This window comes from Nycticebus coucang, chromosome 11, assembly GCF_027406575.1.
Source record: "Nycticebus coucang isolate mNycCou1 chromosome 11, mNycCou1.pri, whole genome shotgun sequence".
NCBI lineage: Eukaryota > Metazoa > Chordata > Mammalia > Primates > Lorisidae > Nycticebus > Nycticebus coucang.
Window position 1 is genome coordinate 28,184,392 of NC_069790.1, and position 21,969 is coordinate 28,206,360.

At 39.9% G+C, this 21,969-nt stretch overlaps 1 protein-coding gene across 1 annotated transcript in view; it reads right to left on the minus strand.

The window, feature by feature from the left end:
- The window catches only part of CHN2 (chimerin 2), a 452,170-nt gene that overhangs the window by 26,673 nt on the left and 403,528 nt on the right, over window positions 1-21,969 (minus strand). The window contains exons 8-10 of the mRNA XM_053608457.1: window positions 13,048-13,132; window positions 8,757-8,930; window positions 3,595-3,672 (exon numbers count right to left, since the gene is read on the minus strand). Of these exons, the coding sequence (XP_053464432.1) occupies window positions 3,595-3,672; window positions 8,757-8,930; window positions 13,048-13,132 (337 nt within the window). The remainder of the gene's footprint in view (window positions 1-3,594; window positions 3,673-8,756; window positions 8,931-13,047; window positions 13,133-21,969) is intronic.

A 21,969-nucleotide genomic window follows, 5' to 3' on the forward strand; every position in this document is an offset into this window, starting at 1 on the left:
TTCTAAATTCCCTTTCTGTCATTCCTAACATTTCTTTATAGGTGGAATCCTCTGCAGTAGCTACCTCATGGTCCCTTGGCTGGGTTGTTCTGGACTGGTTGTTCATGTTGCCTGGAGTTTTCTGCTGATTCTTCCTCATGAGTGATTTCTTTTATCTGTTTCCTTGCCCTAATTTTCCTTTCACTTCCTCTTGCTCTTTAAGTTCTTGTGCCTGTGGACTAAGGGTTACAGGACCAGAAGGGTGAGAAGGTTGAAGAACAAAAAAGGGATGAAAGAAAGGAGGACCGAGTGATAAGAAAAAAAAAGCAAAATAGAGAAAGGAGAGGGGGTGGGTAAAAGGAACATTGACAAAAAGAAGAGAGGCACAGAAAGAGGGAGACAGAGCAATATAGGTGTACAGTAGGGTACTTTGACACAACTTTAAAAAAAACCCACGTTCTGGGGGTGCCCAGTTGGGTGGTTCCCTTGAGGTCAGCAGCTCTTTGCTAACCTGATCAGATACAGTACCCCACCTCCACCAAGTAGAGAGGAAAGACAAAAATGCTATAAATCAAACCAAAACAAGCAAACAGAAAACTTTAAGGGATAAAATTGGGTGAAAAACCAAGTAACAGCCATAGAAACACTAGCAAAAATGAAGTTCTAGTTATTGAAAAAGGCAGCAATGGGAAATTATAATTAAACTAGAAAAATTGAGAAAGAAAAAGGATCTGTATGGAAAAGGCTGAAATTAAAAAACAAAACAATATCAACAACATCAAAATAAACAAAAAAAACCCAACCCCCCCCAAAAAAAAACAAACACAACCAAAAACAAAGCAGTATGTATATGTTGTTGAATATTGTCTGGGCAACACGTGGTCTTCTGGGGTATGAGATGTTAATCACAGTTCTGATATGACTGGAGGCTGCTGATTTCTCAAACCCCAGCAGGTGGGACACCCTAATTCTCTCTTCGGCTCACTTAAAAGGCACTTTGAACTTGTAAACATGCTGAGCAGAAGCTTTCCCAGGAAAGTGCTTGTTGCAGGAATCACTGCTGAAGTGGCTATCCAGTTACCCAGTGTGCCAAAACCGGTCTCACTCTGCCCCTGAGGGTTAGGGCTGCAAGGCGGCTCAGACCCCACCCTTAGGCTACTTGGTCGCTGGGTTACCAGCTTCCACCCGATTCTAGCTCTGCATCCCTGAGGGCGGAGCTTGCCGGGGCAGATCGCTCACAATGGCTCCCTGTGACCCACAGCCAAACACTATTAGCTCTGTCTGGCTCAGCGGCTCAGACTAGGGCCCTAGACAACGGCTAAAGTTCTCCGCACTCCTGCTCAGGCTTTCCCCAAGGCAGTTCAACTGAGTGCCAAGTCCAAAGACACCAAAACAGTTCACAGGTAAGGCCTTTCCGGTTTGCAGCCTCGCTGCTACTGAACTTACAGTTGTGTGCGGGTTTAGACAGATTGAACACACGTGACCACTTTCCGTTTTTCCACTGTTTTAGTCCTCCTCTTGGGGTCCAGAAGTCTCTCGCTGACTCCCTGTATCCTCAGAGGGGTGATGATAGGCAGATCCCACAAGCCAGAGATGCCTGGAGTCCTATCTCCCCAGACTCACGGTGCCCAGATGCAAGGAAGCTGTTTCTCGGCCACCATCTTTCTCCTCCTCCATTCCTCTATTTCTTTATCTCTACCTCTTTTTGTCATAGAGACAGAGAAGCTGGGTGCATCCAACCCTCCAAGACCACCCTGGGCTACTGATCGGTGGTGTCATATTTCTTACCATTGCTAACAATAGATCCCAAGACATTTGATTTTTTTTGCTTTACCATTAGTAAATATCATTCCAATTTGTCACAGGTTATGCGAAATTTTTGGATTAAATTTTTTTTAATCATATAGGAGTTATTACAATCTTTTTTATAGAGAATCATTTAAAAGAAGAAATGCCTCAGCAAATTTGGTTCTGAAGATAAAAAAAGCTGCAGATGCACAGGAAACAGTAAAGGCACAGCAGATATGCCATACTGACCCCAAATAGTTAGCAAACATTTACGGAGAATCTACTGCGTGCCAAGCACTGTTATGGCTCAGTCAGTAGGGCGTCGGCTGCATATACTGAGGGTGGCAGGTTCGAACCTGACCCTTGCCAAACTGCAACAACAATAAAAACAAGCACTCTTATGCCCGAGCAAATTCAAGAAGAAAAGAGATACTATCTTGCAAGAGTTTTAGTTAGAGTGACAGTCAGACACACAACTCAACAATTACAAGGAGATGGGAAGATTGCTATGCTGAAGAAGTGTGAAGAACATGGAGGGAAGATGTGGGAAAAGGAAATGGAGCTCTTGGGTGAGCTTGGGGCAGTCAGGAAGGCTTCTTGAAAGAGGAAAGACTTGAGTTGACCCCTGAGTAACAGGTGTTTGCCAGGCAGAGATGTGAACACGTTCCGGATGAACAGACGTGAGCCAAGGTGCTTCTTCATGACAGCAAATAAGGTCCGTTTCAAGGTTGCTGGGGTAATCAGTGTAACAGGGAAGAGGAGCTACAGCTGAGCTGGACAGAGAGGAAGGGCTGCATGTTGAAGACTTTGTATACCATGCTGCAAATTGGAAGCTCTGTCCATAGGCTAAGAGTCCCATCTCTTGACTGGCTGTACCAGAATTACTTGTATTTTTTATTAGAAATACAGAATTCTGGGCTTATCCAGCTTCAGAATTCTGGGCTTATCCAGCTTTCTGAGTGAGTCCTCAAGGGTGAGTCCTGCTGATCTGTATTTTAAACAAGATCCTCCTTGCCAGGTACAGTGGTTCACACCTGTAATCCTAGTACTCTGGGAGACTGAGGTAGGTGGATTGCCTGAACTCAGGAGTTGGAGACCAGCCTGAGCAAGGGTCAGACCCCACCTTAACTAAAAATAGAAAAAACTAGCTGGGCATTGTGGCAGGTACCTATAGTCCTAGCTACTTGGGAGGCTGAGGCAAGAGGATTGCTTGAATCAAAGAGTTTGAAGTTGCTGTGAGCTATAATGATACCACAGCACTCTAACCAGGATGACAGAGTGAGACTCTGTGTCTAAACAGACAAACAAACAAAATCCTCAGGTTGGCTACATCTGCTCCCAGCTAGAACATATATGCCACCATCATAAAGAACAAAAGAAATTACCTCCTAAACTTCCACTGGCTTCCCCTCCTTCTATGTCTGGGCTACCCTCTTTTCCCTGTGCTCCTTCTTTGGAGCTGAGAGAAGAACTGTCTATGGGATTCCGAGGTAGGCACACAGAAGGGTACTTGGTGCCATGTGGATTGACTGCCCATCCAAGTAGTATTTTAAATTCTCTTAGAGGTGGCCACTTTACCATGGCTTCTAAGGAAACACTCTCCCCAGAGAAGCAGAACTGTGTGGTTTTCAAGCCGTTGTTACACAGGTTCCTGAGGAATGACACTCAGTAGTTCTGAAACTCCACTCTCACTATAAATAAAATATATATATTTTTAATATATAAATATTATTTATTTATATATATTTAAATAAAATATAAATAAAACTGGTCCCAAAAGAGAGGATGCTAAGTTAGTCAGATGGCATTCAAGAAGTACAGGCTTACCTCTGTCAAATGCCATTTTGACATCTTCGATGTGTTCAGTGAACCCAGAGACTCTGTAAAGGCCTTCTGATTTTAATCCTGTTAGGGAGACAGACAGATACACTGACTTTAGTTTCTTGAAACATCTAAAAAAAATAGACTTGAATTCACATCTATACTATATGCTATCAGGACAGGAACAAGTACAGTCAGTGATCTGATGTATCACACACTGTTGCATCAGAACTTGGACTTGCCAGTCTCAGTTTCCATGCAAGTCTGTTTTCATTTGCTTGTATGGCAGTGGGGGATCTCAGTGGAAATCTCATCTTCTTTCTGCCTGGATTTTCAAAGTGAACTGATATTCAAGATTCTCATCAACCAGTTCTGTACTTCTTTTGTTTGTCAGGCATACATTTCACTGCTGTGAAAAGCAATCCAGTTCTTTCCCTTGTATCATCTTAATTCATGTACTATACTGTATGCAGCACTGTGCTAGGAATACACACCACACGTGTGTCTTATACTTATTATTCTGATTTTATTGGAAAAATCCAAATTTTACATTTCTTGTTTACCCATAAGAAAATATGTTAACTGTTCAACTAAATATGATTGATATCATTGTTATACTTTCAGACAACAGGTAAATAAAATCCTATTTCTTGTCTCTGAAAATTGGATCCCTGCACTTCTAGGCTAAGAAAAAGATTTAGTTTTTGTTCCCTGAGCTTACTGACTTGCTAAGATATTTCTTGAAACCTAGCCAGGTCCCAAAAGTATCAAAAGGAATAGGAGACCCGATTTCAGACCCTGTCTGTCACAAACTAGCTGCTATCAAAACTCTAGCTACAGCAAAAATACGCAAGCAAATAGCTTCTGCTGTGGTTGCAGTATACCTTCCAAGCTATTGATAAGTAACACGTTTCTGCTTTTTCACTTGGCAAACAGTTAGGGAATGTGTACTGCCTGCCATGTATAAGGGTCTTCATTAAGTCTGCATCAGAGACAAGTACATGGTATAAAATCATAAATACTGCCCTGACCCCTTTCCTATGACCACAACAAATATCCCTAGCTCTTTCCCCACTGAGCCCTCCTTGGTCTGACAATTCATCTCAGTACCAATTGTTCAGATTGCCACTAGCGATCAACTGGACTTGGCACATGAAATGGAAGCAAAATTATGGTGCACGTGCACACAGCTCAGTGCAGTTGGAACAGAGGCAAGGACACAGTAGTTTATGTGAGCTCCCAGCAGTGGTAACCCTGCTTATTGCTAGATGAACCAAGGTTCTGGTTGATTCAACTTCTGGCTTGTAGATGGCTACCTTCTCTCACAAGTCCTCACATGGCCTTTCCTTGGTGTATGTGGAGAGTGACAGAGTAAGCTTTCTCTCTGGAGTCTCTTCCCAAAAGACATTAGTCAAATAGATTAATACCCTGCCTTTAGGATCTCATTTAATCTTAATTACTCCTTCAAAGACCCCCACCTCCAAATATAGCCACTCCAGGTTAGGTCTTCAACATATGAATTTGGTAGGGATAAGAGGGAGAAAAATCATTCAGTCCTTATGATTCACTGAGTCACTTTCAAAGCAATTCAGGTTTTCAAGGAACATAGAAAATCAGTGCTTTATAGTCTATGCTGAACTATGTTTATGGTTTACAGGTGTGGCCTCCAAACCCTAGACTGCGGCCTGGTACTTGTTAAGAGTCAGGTGCAGAACTCTGCCTCCTCCCCTACCCTCCCAACCCAGGTCCATGGAAAAACCGTCTTCCATGGAAAAATTGCCTTTCAGAAAACTTAGAAACCGGGATGCACAGTAGGAGATGAGTGGCGGGTGAGGGAAGGAAGCAGCTTCCCCTGTATTTACAGCTGCCAGCTGCTCCCAGCATAGCTCATATCACCCCCTTCACCTACCCACCCCAGCTTCCCACCCCCGTGGAAAAAATTGTCTTCCATGAAACTGGTCTCTGGTGTCAAAAATGTTGGGGACTGCTGGTTTAGAGTGAAATTAAATGGGGCTAATTTTCCTGACTCTAGTCCATACTTTACTCAGCAATGAATCACCTTGTATTATATTGAGATTTTTTTTGAGAAGCTAATCTTTCAGCAAGCCCCCAGAGTGAATTCAGCATGCCCTCCAGGTGAGGGGCTCATCTACAACTTGAACTTTACCTTGGAAGTGAGAAGAATGTAACCTAAAAATTTGTACCCTCACATTAATTTGATATAAAATAAAGTGAGGCTAATCTTGAAGGACATCATGAAGGATGGGTTGGAGTTTGACAGAGCTGCCGAGACTGCTACCTATCCTTCTAATATTTGTCTTTCCATTCCTCTATGGTAATGGAAACTTTGGTTTTCAGATCAGCATCCACTGCAGCAGCCATTAAGCTCTGGCCAAGTGTTGTGTCCAGCTTCTGGGGTGTGGCCTCGAAGGGAAATAAACCACCCCTTTCCCCTCCTGTTGGCTACAGTGTAGGTGAGATGCTGGCAGCCAACACTGACCCTGCAGACGGGCAGCACTCGAGCACAGCAGGGCACAGGCTGCAGGGCCTGCATTCCTGCTGCACAGGTCTACTGTGCTGACTTACTTCTGGGCACCTGGATTGTTGCTGGGAGAGAAATAGATTTCTGTCTTGTCTAAGACACTATCATTCAGTGTCTCTGTGATGTATAGACTGAGATGTATAGACTAAGTAACACAGACAGAATTGGAGGTGGACTTATGGGAGTTGGTCACTTCAAGAGAAGGTGAACAGGATTAACACAGTTGAGTCCTATAACACAGGCTGACACTGTACTAGGTCATTTATATGTATCAACTCATTTTAATCCTCACGACCACCTTATGGGGTCCATTCATGTCATAAAGGAGAAAACAGATACTCAAATACAGTTAAGTCACTATAGCCAGTAAGACACAGGGCTGGGAATTTAACTTCAAGTCTGTGTTCTTTTCACTCTGTCCCATCAAGCAGAGAAAAATGGGCATAAAAGAACATTTGGGGCGGGGTGGGTGTGGTTGCTCATGCCTGTAATCTCAGCACTCTGGGAGGTCCAGGTGGGAGGATTGCTTAAGCTCAGGAAATCAAGACCAGCCTGAGCAAGGGTGAGACCCTGTCTCTGCTAAAAAGTAAAAATTAACCAGGTGTGGTGACATGAGCCTGCAGTCCAGCTTCTTGGGAGGCTGAGGCCAGAGGATTGCTTGAGCCTAGGAGTTTGAAGTTGCTGTGAACTAGGCTGATACTATGGTACTCTAGCTTGGGGCAAAAGAGTGAGGCTCTCAAAAGAAAAAAAAAAGAACATTTGGTGCAGTAGGAATTTGCTATGGATGGAAGACAGCAGTGGTGGCCATGCAGCTGGGAATGTGAGTGTCACATAAATTTCTCCTAGGGCATTCATGGGTTCTGCTGATGTGTTCAGGTTCCTTACACCTGGAGGTCTAATTCCTATGCTGTAACTTCCTTGGCATAAATTCCTGATTTGCTATTCTAGCTCTTAAACTAGGCATGCTTAGTGCTGTGTTCCCATGGGATCTTTCTTATTAAATGTCAGCCATGGCACTAACATTGCCTGAATTATCAGTCATCCTGGGAGGAAGTTATGCAGATCTCAGCTTCTTCAGAGAAGCACAACTCCATCCTTGGGTCTGATTGCAGGCTTTGGAGAGGCTGATGATCTGACCCCAAACTGCAGAACCCACTAAGTAGCAAAACCCAGGACCACTTGTTCCAGGCACTCATCCCGAGTCAGGGAACTCGTCATTTCTCCTTACACAGCTTAGTCATTGGATTAATACTTTCACTAGCTCTCAAGCACCCATTAAGCCTTGACAGCCACAGCAGTGAAAAGACAGGAGGCATTTCTTACAATCTGAGATTAAATGAGCAAGTCCTCAGAGAACAGAATAGCTATGGTTTTCCACCCTGCATGAGAAAGGGAATAATTTCCTATCTGTTAAAGGCTTGGCATAATAAGCTATAATGTCCTTTTTTGTTTTGCTTTGAAAAAAATGGAGTGGTTGGCCAATGAATGTATACCTGTAAAATATACTCTGCCAATTTGGACACAATAATGGATATCAAGTATAGCAGAATATAATGCATGGTAAAAAGGGTTAAAACCTTACAAAAGATGTGACCCAGTTATACAAGTTATATCTAGGAATCCAAGTTCTCCCAGCTAGACCTAACCATGTCACTGAACGTTTTGATACTGAATAGTGGCCAAATGAAGGAAAGTTTACTCAAGAATAATATCATGAAACTTTTCTAGAAATGTTTCTATCTTCTTTGCCTCCTTGATTTTTCATTGCATGGATCTTTCTACTCTCTTAACTCTCCTCTGTGAACTAAACAGAACCATTTTAGGGCCAGACATGGCGGCTCATGCCTGTAATCCCAGCACTTTGGGAGGCTGAGGAAGGAGGATCACCCAGCAGCTTGAGGCTGTAGTGATCTATGATTGTGCCACTGCACTCTAACACCAGTAACAGAGCAAGACCTTGTCTCAATAAAATAAATAAATAAAATAAAATCTCTAAAAGTGCATTTCAGGTATTCTCACAAGTAATTCATATGTTAATTAGCCCCATTTAGCAGAACACAATGTATACATATTTCAAAACATTGTGTTGTATACCAGAAATATGTAAAATTTAAAAACCTGATATTTTCATATGTAAGAGATATATGTTGATCAACAATTTATTATTTAATAGAAACAATTTTTTAAAAGTTCAAAGTCATTCTCATCTTGGCCATAATCCTTTCTCAATTGTCCTCAAATAAAATTACAACATCTTCCTTTGTGACTCTATAGTGCTTTGAATATATCTACCCACCAACATTTCTTTATTTGTTCTTCTGATTCCTCATACTTTAGTATGAATTTTTGAAGGAAAGAATGGTGACTTTTCTAACTTCCATGTCTAGCAAATAAATGCTTAGTAAAAACATTTGTTGAATGCATACACATGCATGGCTTATAAGGCATGGAAATTGATACAGCTGTTTGGATTTAGTTTTCTGCAAATTTATCTGTGTGTGCATGCTTCTGTGTGTGTGCAGGTCCCAGCAAGAATAATGAAAAGCTTCAGTTTCCTTAACAATAGTAAAAATAAATAGTAAAGCTAGAATCACTATAACATTAGAATAGGATGTATTTTCCAAACCTCTTGCTTCAATTTCCCGAATGCATATGTCTACCACCATGGGCCTCTGAGTGTTGTGAGCCTTCACAAGTGTTGTAAGGTCACAACAGTACACTTTTTTGATCCGCTTGAGATCAGGTTGGCAGTCATTGGGAACGTGCTTGGAACACTGTTTGTGTACATTCAATCCACAATCTGTAAACAAAGATGCCACACACAAATTATATATTGCCAAAAATAAAACTACCACCACCCAGGGGTTGATGTATTTCCCTGGAATGCCTGCCTCACTTAGAGAGATACTCTGTACAAGATGAGCGTGCTACTGACTCATCACTAACCCCTATAAGATTCCATCTTTCTCAGTAAGTGCCTTTGTGGCTGGACTAGAACACCTTATCCAGATAGTGTAGGTAATTATCCAGGTTGTTTGTATATGTTTTCTCTTTTCAAGCTGGAAGCATTCGGGTCCCACAAGTGGGCTTTTGGGTTTGGATTCCCAGAGATAATCACAGCTCATAAAGGTCACCTAGGACTTTTGCTATGTTGTTTCCTTTAAGCCCGTGATGTTCCTCTTTGGAAGGCATAGTTACTCTTTCTGTAGGAATTGCCAAACTTATAGTTACTCTTTCTGTAGGAATTGCCAATCCTATAGTTACTCTTTCTGTAGGAATTGCCACTCTTTGGTTTGAGGAGTCTGTGACCACTGGCATTCTCATCCCCTTTCCTAGAGAGTTGCCCCCATAGTTGGAGCTCCCCACCTCCTTGCCAGGCACTGTGAGTAGGCCATTTTACTTTTGACACCTACGAGTGGAAATATTGCCTGACCGTACACCAGTGGGAGTACCTGAGAGTTTATAATTTATAACGAGGCCATGTAATGCGATGATTAGAGGAATTATTTATAAAGCTCATATCAAGATCCAAAGCTGAAAAGGTGCTTTTAAGTTCAATGAATACATTAAAAGCCTTGTTAGCAGTTGGTATCCACTGACAGAATTTCTATGACAATAAAAAGGAACAGTCTCCATTCTGGAAGATAAAAATTTAATGCTGAAGTTGTTCAAAGTTGATGTGCTGTCTACTCAAAATGTCTTCTAAAACTGTTTTTCTAGATATAAAGAATAACTCCACACACACACACACAAACACTCACACAGGACAATGAATATTGTAGTCATCTGCTTTACAGAAAAAGCAGTTAACCACACCAAGAAGTTGAGAGGATTCTTGTAAACTTCTGTAAAATCAGTGGTAATTTATAATTACCATGTAATTCTAATTTCACGTAAATATGACTAGTTGAGTTCTTTTTGTCTACCTTCCTACCAAAGAAAAAAAATAATTCTAATTCATCTTACTTTTATCATCTTGAGAAATTCAACAAAGCTCAAGTAAGCATCAATAATATTTTGATATATCTATCTAGTGAATGTAAGTTTTGGCTAAATGAATTGGCTGGTACTCCATAGGTGTACAGTTAGACATTATTTCCACTCATAGGTGTCAAACAAAATAAGGCCCATAGAAAGGAAAATGGCCTACTCAGAGTGCCCAGCCAGGAGGATGGGTGTGCAAATGCTGGGCCAATCCTCCAGAAAAGGTCAAGAGAATGCTAATGGTCATGGACTCTTCAAACCAAAGATTAGCAACTCGACCTTTCTTGTGTGAATCCTTTGTTCATACATAATGGAGAACATAATAGCACCTAGTCTTAGTGTTATCATGCTCATCTTATAAGTTAACAAGGTGTTCACCAGTGTCTGAAATACAGTAGGTACTATGTACATGTTCAAATAAAATAAATAGCAAATATGGTAATAAAAAATAAAGATACTTGCCCAGCTTTTAAGTTTTTTTAATTAGTAATTTTTATTGTATCTTACAAACTACATAAATTTTTTAACAAAATTTTTTGTTAAAAAATAAATTTAAATAAATTTTAATTGTGGTAAAATATGCATAATACTATATATATATATATTTTTACCATTTTAACCGTCTTTAAGTGTACAGTTCAGCAGCATTAAGTACATTCACACTGTTGTGCAGTCATCACCACCATCCATCCCCAGAACCTTCCTCCATCTTCAAAACTGAAACTCTTTATCCAAACAGTACAACTCCCCATTCACCTGTCCCACAGCCACCATACAACTTTCTGTCTTTCTGAACTTGCTTCTCTGGGTACCTCATGTAAGAGGAATCATGTCTTCATTTTAAGATCTGGAGCAATAATATACATGTGGAGTTAGTAAATGTGGAATGTAAAGGTCTTGGCAAAATGACTGAGAAAATGCCAGGAAGGCTATGTTAACTAGTGTGATGAAAATGTGTCAAACAGTCTATGAACCAAGTGTATGGTACCCCATGATCATACTAATGTACACAGCTACGATTTAATAAAAAAAAAAAAAGAATTAAAAAAATAAATAAAATAAATAAATAAAATTAAAATATTTTATAACAAGTATAAAATGTTAAGTTTTTACAAAGTAACAGAACTCCATATGCTACAAATAAAGGCTAGTATTTTTTCAAAATATTCAAAATATATAATGTAAGAAGAGCTGAGAGGCAATGATGGCTCTTCCTAACCTTCTATGATCAGTTTTCAGCCTTCCTGCTGCTTAGAGGAAATAAAAGGACAAAAAGTAGCCACTGAAGAACACAAACAATATAGCTTTAAAATGTATTTCATTAAAGAAAAAAAAAAAGAACCAAACCAAACAAACTAGAAAAAAAAAAAAAAACAAAAAACCCTTTCATCCCAGAGAAAAGTGCTGTTCACAGCTAATGTGAAGCCCAGAGTTTTGTTCTCCAAATATTGACTTTGGACTAATTTCATGTTGAAAGTGGATAATACCAGCAATTAGGTATTTTTTTGATAGATGTAATCTGGATGGGCCAGGTTAGTGGCCTCTGAATAATTCAGATATTCTACCTCTTTGCTCAGTGGCTGAGCTGTGAGGTACTCTATAACTCCTGGCAAGTAAGTATTTCAGGTTAATAAGGACATCTAAACATATCTGGGGAGGCTGCCCCTCAGAGGTCAATCTGAACATAAACCAGTAATCTCACGGACCTGTGATGGGAGAAACAGAGTTATCCAACAAACATGAGAACTACTTGAACCATCCAGGTGCCAATACTGGTGATTGCTATATTTACATGAAAGCTAAAAAGTCCCTTCCAGGCAGAGAGGAAGACAATAGTCACATCCCAAATGAAGGGTTGGGGACCAACCCCATGGATGTTTTGTTTTGTAATATTAGTTTATGCAGGACAATAGAACACATAAAAACAAAGCATTTGTGGGGTCAGCTCCCCACTTTGGGATGCAACTATTGGCTGTAGCATCCTGTGAACCAAGATGGAACCTGTGAACCACAGCATCCTGTGGCCTCTAAAGGAAAGAAGGTCACCTTAAGGTAATGTTATTAACTTATTTTATTTTAAATGCTGCATAAGAGTAATTTTTTAAAATCATACTCTAGCAAAGAGGAACGAGGTCACAGTGTCAGTAGAAATCTAATCAATATCAGAAGAGGCTGTTCTTGGTCCTGGCCACAACTGCTTGCCAGAAAAAAACATGGCATGATAAATTAGGAAGCCCAGTTACATATTAATTTGGTAACTCTTTGTCATTTCGTTAGAGGTACCTTAATACAACGTGTTATGTGCTGTTAGCAATGGGTATGTGCACCCATTTCTACAGTTTCAAACTTCTTTGAAAACATGATAAAAAAATCAAGATGGTTTAGCTGCTGATCTGATGGAAGAAAAGTAATAAGCATGAGTTCTTCAGTCTGATGGCCTTTGACTCAGTGTCCCACTGCTTACTATGTGGCTGAAGGCAAGGAACAGTTAGCTGTATGCCTGTGTTTTCTCTTTTATTTAATTGCATCTCCTCATGCCCTGTTGGTGAAGCTAAATGGCATGATAAATAGAAAGAGGTAGCCTAGTGCCTGGTAAGTGATAAATATTCATCAGTATTCTTACTATTTTTATGTCCTGCCCTTCATAACAAGATAGGGTAGGAAAAAGCATGGCATTGGAATTGACTTTCTTTTCCTTTTAAAGAATACTGCCTATTTGGGGAGGCAGGTAGGTGTTTAAGAATATGTATTTCTTTCTTTTTTTAATTTTCTTTCCTTTCATATACACGAGATCCTTTTCATTTGTTAAACTCTCCAGAAAGCCAGACCTTTCCAGCATTTCTGAACATATTTCTCAGCTCTGGAGAGAGGTCCTCCTGCTCAACATAGCAGCGCTTTAAAACTTGAAGAAGAGAAAGAACATTCGTGTCTACCTGAGCACCGGACCCCTTGGGCGATGAGTCCCCACATGAAATTGGCACAGTATTCACACCAGTGTGGGCCTCGAAATGTGTGGACCTGTGATCCAAAAAGAATAAAAAACATCAGAAAATCCAGAGTCATTGGAAGTAGGAGGAGTGCTTCACTGGGCCTCTTCCCTCCAGTGACGCAGCTGCAAACAGATCCTGCAAAAACAGAGATATGCTTTGATCTTTGAAATCCTTCACTGGTCCACCATGCCCCAAGCCAGAATCAGAAAGGAATGTGGAGAAACAGTAAGATTATAGGGCTTTGCCATCACCTAAGAAATGAAACTCTCACCATCTAAAACAAGACACTGTATAGACAAATCCAGATATAGCCAGTAGCTATAACCTGCATTTAGCTCAGAAAGTTCTGGAAGGCAGAACTCAATTACTATGCCCTTTTGACCCAAGTTGCTCCATCTGTAGCCTAGCCAGGCAGGTATAAATAAGACATGATCATGGGATAATTGAAATGTTCCAAGGCTTTTAGCCACTTCCAAAAAGGCATTAAAAAAAGTGAAGGAGGCTAGGTGAGGTGACTCAAGCCTATAATCCTAGCATTCTGGGAGGCTGAGGCAGGTGGATTGCTTGAGCTCAGGAGTTTGAGACCAGCCTGAGCGAGAAGTTAGATCTTGTCTGTACTAAAAATAGAAAAATTAGCTGGACATGGTGGTGTGTGCGTATAGTCTCAGCTACTTGGGAGGCTGAGATAGGAAGATAACTTGAGCCTAGGAGTTTGAAGTTGCAATGTGCTATAATGATGCTACTATACTCTAGCCTGGGCAACAGAGTAAGACTATCTCAAAAAAAAAAAATAAATAAAATAAAAGAGTTTGCTGAAAATGCATGCTACCAATGGGGTCTATAGACTACCAATGGGAGTCTATACTGAGCAGACCTTGGTGTAGCCTTCAGGTAAATAAGCTAAAAACCTCTCCTGGTTGGCCAAAGAGCTATTTTTGTGGATGGCTGCTTAGCTGGTTGTTCCATATTCTGAACATCACAAAGTAAGGATGGGCTTATCTTTGATTATTTGGATACAGGATCTTCTAGAACAGGAGATGTATTTCATCATCATGATTTAAAATGAAAACAAAACAAATATACTTGTTCTCTGGCCCCAAAGAGCTTTAAGAAGCAGAGGTAGGGGACGTCACAGGCCGCCGCCGGTGGGGCCTGCGGAGTTGCCGGCTTCAAGGTCCTTGGGAACGCTGTTGGGGTGTCTGCCTTCATACGTCTGGAGGGAGGACGAGCGAAAGTCCACAGACACGAGAACTTAAAGAGCAAGAGGAAGTGAAAGGAAAATTACGGCAAGGAAACAGATAAAAGTAATCACACATGAGGAAGAATCAGCAGAAAACTCCAGGCAACATGAAGAACCAGCCCAGAACAACCCCGCCAAGGGACCATGAGGTAGCTACTGCAGAGGATTCCACCTATAAAGAAATGTTAGGAATAACAGAAAGGGAATTTAGAATACACATGTTGAAAACAGTGAAAGAAATGATGGAAACAATGAAGGAAACTGCTAATAAAGTGGAAAATAACCAAAAGGAAATCCAAAAACAGAATCAAATAAGAGATGAACGATATGAAGAATATAAAAAGGATATAGCAGAGCTGAAGGAAATGAAACAGTCAATTAGGGAACTTAAAGATGCAATGGAAAGTATCAGCAACAGGTTAGACCATGCAGAAGAAAGAATCTCAGAGGTAGAAGACAAAGTTTTTGAGATAACTCAGATAGTAAAAGAGGCAGAAGAGAAGAGAGAGAAAGCAGAACGTTCACTGTCAGAATTATGGGACTTTATGAAGCGCTCCAATATACGAGTTATAGGAATTCCAGAAGGGGGAGAAGAATACCCCCAGAGGAATGGAAGCCATACTAGAGAATATTATAAAAGAAAAATTCCCAAATATCACCAAAGATTCTGACACACTGCTTTCAGAGGGCTATCGGACCCCAGGTTCCCTCAACTCTAACCGAGCTTCTCCAAGACACACTGTGATGAACCTGTCCAAAGTCAAGACAAAAGAAGATTCTGCAAGCTGCCAGGAGTAAGTGCCAGTTGACCTACAGGGGCAAATCCATTAGAGTGACCGCAGACTTCTCTAATGAAACTTTCCAAGCAAGAAGACAATGGTCATCTACTTTTAATCTACTTAAACAGAACAATTTCCAGCCCAGAATTCTGTACCCCGCTAAGCTAAGCTTCAAAATTGACGGAGAAATCAAATCATTTACGGATATACAAACATTGAGGAAATACACCACAACAAGAACAGCTCTACAGGAAATGCTTAAACCTGTTCTGTACACTGACCACCACAATGGATCAACAGTAAAGTAAGAACTCAGAAATTAAAGGACAGAACCTAACCTCCACACTGATGCAAAAGATAAAACTAAGCAATGGACTCTCACCAAATAAGACGAATAGAATACTACCACGCTTATCAATTATCTCAATAAATGTTAATGGCTTGAATTCCCCACTGAAGAGACATAGATTGGTTGACTGGATTAAAAAACACAAGCCATCCATTTGCTGTCTGCAAGAAACACACCTGGCTTCAAAAGACAAATTAAGGCTCCGAGTCAAGGGTTGGAAGACAATTTTTCAGGCAAATGGAATTCACAAGAAAAGAGGAGTTGCAATCTTATTTTCAGATACATTGGATTTAAAGCAACTAAAGTCAAAAAAGACAAAGATGGTCACTTTATATTGGTCAAGGGAAAAATACAACAAGAAGACATTTCAATTCTAAATATTTATGCACCCAATTTAAATGCTCCCAGATTCTTGAAACAGACCTTACTCAGTCTGAGCAATATGATATCTGATAATACCATAACAACAGGGGACCTTAACACTCCTCTTACAGAGCTGGACAGATCCTCTAAACAGAAATTAAACAAGGACATAAGATTTAAATGAGACCCTAGAACAACTGTGCTTGATAGACGCATATAGAACACTCCATCCCAAAGATAAAGAATATACATTCTTCTCATCACCCCATGGAACATTCTCCAAAATTGATCATATCCTGGGACACAAAACAAATATCAACAGAATCAAAAGAATTGAAATTTTACCTTGTATCTTCACAGACCATAAGGCACTAAAGGTAGAACTCAACTCTAACAAAAATGCTCGACCCCACCCAAAGACTTGGAAATTAAACAATCTTCTATTGAATAACAGATGGGTGTAGGAAGAAATAAAACAGGAAATCATTAACTTCCTTGAGCATAACAACAATGAAGACACAAGCTACCAAAACCTGTGGGATACTGCAAAAGCAGTTTTGAGAGGAAAATTCATCGCTTTAGAGGCCTACATTCGAAAAACAGAAAGAGAGCACATCAACAATCTCACAACAGATCTTATGGAATTGGAAAAAGAAGAACAATCTAAGCCTAAACTCAGTAGAAGAAAAGAAATATCCAAAATCAAATCAGAGATCAATGAAATTGAAAACAAAAGAATCATTCAGAAAATTAATGAAACAAGGAGTTGGTTTTTTGAAAAAATAAATAAAATAGATAAACCATTGGCCAGACTAAGGAGGAATAGAAAAGTAAAATCTCTAGTAACCTCAATCAGAAATGATAAAGGGGAAATAACAACTGATCCCACAGAGATACAAGAGATCATCTCTGAATACTACCAGAAACTCTATGCCCAGAAATTTGACAATGTGAGAGAAATGGATCAATATTTGGAATCACACCCTCTCCCTAGACTCAGCCAGGAAGAAATAGAGCTCCTAAACAGACCAATTTCAAGCACTGAGATCAAAGCAACAATAAAAAAGCTTCCAACCAAAAAATGCCCTGGTCCAGGTGGCTTCACTCCAGAATTCTATCAAACCTTCAAGGAAGAATTTATTCCTGTACTGCAGAAATTATTCCAAAAAATTGAGGAAGAAGGAATCTTCCCCAATACATTCAATGAAGCAAACATCACCCTGATACCAAAACCAGGAAAAGACCCAAACAAAAAGGAGAATTTCAGACCAATCTCACTCATGAATATAGACGGAAAAATTCTCAACAAAATGCTAGCCAATAAATTACAGCTTATCATCAAAAAAGTCATTCATCATGATCAAGTAGGCTTCATCCCAGGGATGCAAGGCTGGTTTAACATACGCAAGTCTATAAACATTATCCACCATATTAACAGAGGCAAAAATAAAGATCACATGATCCTCTCAATAGATGCAGAAAAAGCATTTGATAAAATCCAGCATCCTTTTCTAATTAGAACACTGAAGAGTATAGGCATAGGTAGCACATTTCTAAAACTGATTGAAGCTATCTATGACAAACCCACAGCCAATATTTTACTGAATGGACTAAAACTGAAAGCTTTTCCTCTTAGAACTGGAGCCAGACAAGGTTGTCCTCTGTCACCTTTAGTGTTCAACGTAGTGCTGGAAGTTCTAGCCAATACAATTAGGCAAGACAAGGAAATAAAGGGAATCCAAATGGGAGCAGAGGAGGTCAAACTCTCCCTCTTTGCTGATGACATGATCTTAGAGAACCCCAAAGACTCAACCACAAGACTCCTAGAAGTCATCAAAAAATACAGTAATGTTTCAGGATATAAAATCAATGTCCACAAGTCAGTAGCCTTTGTATACACCAATAACAGTCAAGATGAGAATCTAATTAAGGACACAACTCCCTTCACCATAGTCTCAAAGAAAATGAAATACCTAGGAATATACCTAATGAAGGAGGTGAAGGACCTCTATAAAGAAAACTATGAAATCCTCAGAAAGGAAATAGTACAGGATTTTAACAAATGGAAGAACATACCATGCTCATGGATGGGAAGAATCAACATTGTTAAAATGTCTATACTTCCCGGGCGGCGCCTGTGGCTCAGTGAGTAGGGCGCCAGCCCCATATGCCGAGGGTGGCGGGTTCAAACCCAGCCCCGGCCAAACTGCAACCAAAAAATAGCCGGGCGTTGTGGCGGGCGCCTGTAGTCCCAGCTGCTCGGGAGGCTGAGGCAAGAGAATCGCGTAAGCCCAAGAGTTAGAGGTTGCTGTGAGCCGTGTGACGCCACAGCACTCTACCCGAGGGCGGTACAGTGAGACTCTGTCTCTACAAAAAAAAAAAAAAAAAAATGTCTATACTTCCCAAAACAATCTACCTATTCAATGCCATTCCTATCAAAATACCAACATCGTACTTTCAAGATTTGGAAAAAATGATTCTGTTTTTTTTTTTTGGAAAAACCCCCGTATAGCTAAGGCAGTTCTTAGTAACAAAAATAAAGCTGGGGGCATCAGCATACCAGATTTTAGTCTGTACTACAAAGCCATAGTGGTCAAGACAGCATGGTACTGGCACAAAAACAGAGACATAGACACTTGGAATCAAATTGAAAATCAAGAAATGAAACTAACATCTTACAACCACCTAATCTTTGATAAACCAAACAAGAACATACCTTGGGGGAAAGACTCCCTATTCAATAAATGGTGTTGGGAGAACTGGATGTCTACATGTAAAAGACTGAAACTGGACCCACACCTTTCCCCACTCACAAAAATTGATTCAAGATGGATAAAGGACTTAAATTTAAGGCATGAAACAATAAAAATCCTCCAAGAAAGCATAGGAAAAACACTGGAAGATATTGGCCTGGGGAAAGACTTCATGAAAAAGACTGCCATGGCAATTGCAACAACAACAAAAATAAACAAATGGGACTTCATTAAACTGAAAAGCTTCTGTACAGCTAAGGAGACAATAACCAAAGCAAAGAGACAACCTACACAATGGGAAAGGATATTTGCATATTTTCAATCAGACAAAAGCTTGATAACTAGGATCTATAGAGAACTCAAATTAATCCACATCAAAAAAGCCAACAATCCCATATATCAATGGGCAAGAGACATGAATAGAACTTTCTCTAAAGACGACAGACGAATGTCTAACAAACACATGAAAAAATGTTCATCATCTCTATATATTAGAGAAATGCAAATCAAAACAACCCTGAGATATCATCTAACCCCAGTGAGAATGGCCCACATCACAAAATCTCAAAACTACAGATGCTGGCGTGGATGTGGAGAGAAGGGAACACTTTTACACTGCTGGTGAGACTGCAAATTAGTACAACCTTTCTGGAAGGAAGTATGGAGAAACCTCAAAGCACTCAAGCTAGACCTCCCATTTGATCCTGCAATCCCATTACTGGGCATCTACCCAGAAGGAAAAAAATCCTTTTATCATAAGGACACTTGTACTAGACTGTTTATTGCAGCTCAATTTACCATCGCCAAAATGTGGAAACAGCCTAAATGCCCACCAACCCAGGAATGGATTAACAAGCTGTGGTATATGTATACCATGGAATACTATTCAGCCGTTAAAAAAAATGGAGACTTTACATCCTTTGTATTAACCTGGATGGAAGTGGAAGACATTATTCTTAGTAAAGCATGACAAGAATGGAGAAGCATGAATCCTATGTACTCAATTTTGATATGAGGACAATTAATGACAATTATGATTATGGGGGGGGGAAGCAGAAAGAGGGAAGGAGGGCGAGGGGTGGGGCCTTGGTGTGTGTCACAGTTTATGGGGGCAAGACATGATTGCAAGAGGGACTTTACCTAACAATTGCAATCAGTGTAACCTGGCTTATTGTACCCTCAATGAATCCCCAACAATAAAAAAAAAAAAAATTAAAAAGAAACAGAGGTAGGGGATTCCTGAAAACAAATAGGACAAGGGTCAGCCAAAACCACTATGGCTGTCTACTGGAGGTATACAAATCTACATGAAATGTTCTGAAATCTTACACAATTAAAATACCATAAGACATTACATAAAACCTTTCAAAGTTTTAAACCTCCATTAATAAATAAAAGAAATGTAGACAGTATTAATTTTTAACATGCTGATTGGCTTGTATACTACCTTTGTTTAACAAAAAATCAGTTTAAGTATGGTCATAATTTGGGAAGATGCTCATCATAGTTCTACTTTAAGAAAAGAAAGTCTTGTTTTGAGTTCTTTCTTTATTCATATACACTAGTAATTGGGTGTGCATAAAGAGGCAGGCAAAACAGACCTGGCTTCCTCCTAATGGAACTCACAGATGAGTAAAAGCAGAGGAAGAAAGTCAGCAAGTTAATAAATCAAAAAAAGCCACGTATAACCAGGATTTCTATGCAGTGAACTTATAATAGTCTTTTGGTATTTCAGTTTATTATATGCAAACTGTCCCTTAGAGAGTTTTTACTTTGAAAACAGATGTAAAAATTTCTCAAAATTGTTCTCACTTAAAGAAATGTGTTGCAAGAGAGTGACTCTAAGACATGACAACACACTCCTGGTAGGAATGCAAAGAATTCATCCTAAAAGTACACATAGTGCCAAATGCCATGATTCTCTAGAGGCCCATTGAGATTGAACTTGGTACTAGAAGGATTCCTCAGTAAAGTATCCTTATTAAAGTGGGACATTTTTTAAATTCAGCAGTCATACATTTCTTAATATTTTACTAGAAATGCTCTAAAAGTTCTGGTTAATTATGGCAGCAAAGTCACTTGTTAATATACCGTTGAAATCACAAGATCAATTAAATCTAATAACATGTAAAAGACAACTCCCCATAAAAAAGCATGAAAAAGGTTATGGAAGAAAAAAAGATGAGACTGCTACTGGAGAGACTAAGAGGGGCCAGTGTTGTCCAGGACAGATGGTCAGGAAGGCCCCCTCTTGGAAGGTGACCCAAAGAAGAGAACAGCCAGTCCTGTGGGGGAAGGGACAGGGAAGAGTCCAGGCAAAAGGGATATATGGAGGCCTTACAGAGGCAAAAGAGCTTTGTGTGATGGAAGAACTGGAGTCCAGAACACCAAAAGTGAGGCAGTAATTGAGATGGAGGTAGGAAAGGGAAAGTCATTCAGGGCCTTCAAGACTTTATTCATGAGTGTGGATTTGGTTTTAATATAGGTACAAAAGAAGTTCCTTGGCGGGCTTCTCATAGGAACCTATACATCTGAAATGGATGAGATGGTGTTAGGAGCAGAACAGATTAGAAAACTATGCAGTATTGAGCAACAACAGAGGAGACCAGGGTGTTGGCCATGGAGATGGGAAGTAGATGAATTTGAGATATATTTTGAAGACAGACTTCACAAGACCTGATAATAGAATAAATATGGATGAGATAGAGGGGAATAAAAAATGACTCCTAGATTCTAGCTTAGGAACAGGTGGATGGTGATACCATTTGTTGATGTAGAGTAGATAATCTCCTGGGGAGAAGTTCCTGTATTCAGTTTTAAACAGATTAAGGTTAAATGTTGCTATAAAATACAAATGTTGAGTGTCAAGAAGGTAGGTATTCACACAAATTTGATATCTCAGAGGAGGGGTTAGGGCTGACAAACATGATATTTAAAATTGTGTAAACGGTGAAAAGTACAATAGTGCATTGCTTAATGGCAAGGATGCATTCTGAGAAATGCATTATTAGGCAATTTTGCCCATGAGGAGGTGGGGAATATCATAGAGTGTGCTCACATAAGCCCAGATGCTACAGCCTACTACACATGTAGGCTGTATGATACGGCCTATTGCTCCCAGGCTACAAACCTACACAGCATGTTACTGTGCTACATACTACAATTAATTGTAACATGATAGTTGAGTAATTGTCTAACCAAATATACCTAAATATAGAAAAGATAAAGTAAAAATATGGTATAAAAGATAAAAGACGGTACACCTGCATAGGGAAACTTCATTGTAACTTTTTGGGACCACCATCATATGTGTAGTCTGTCATTGACTGAGATGCCATCATGCAGTGCGTGACTGTTGGGCACAGAGAGCAGAAAATAAAG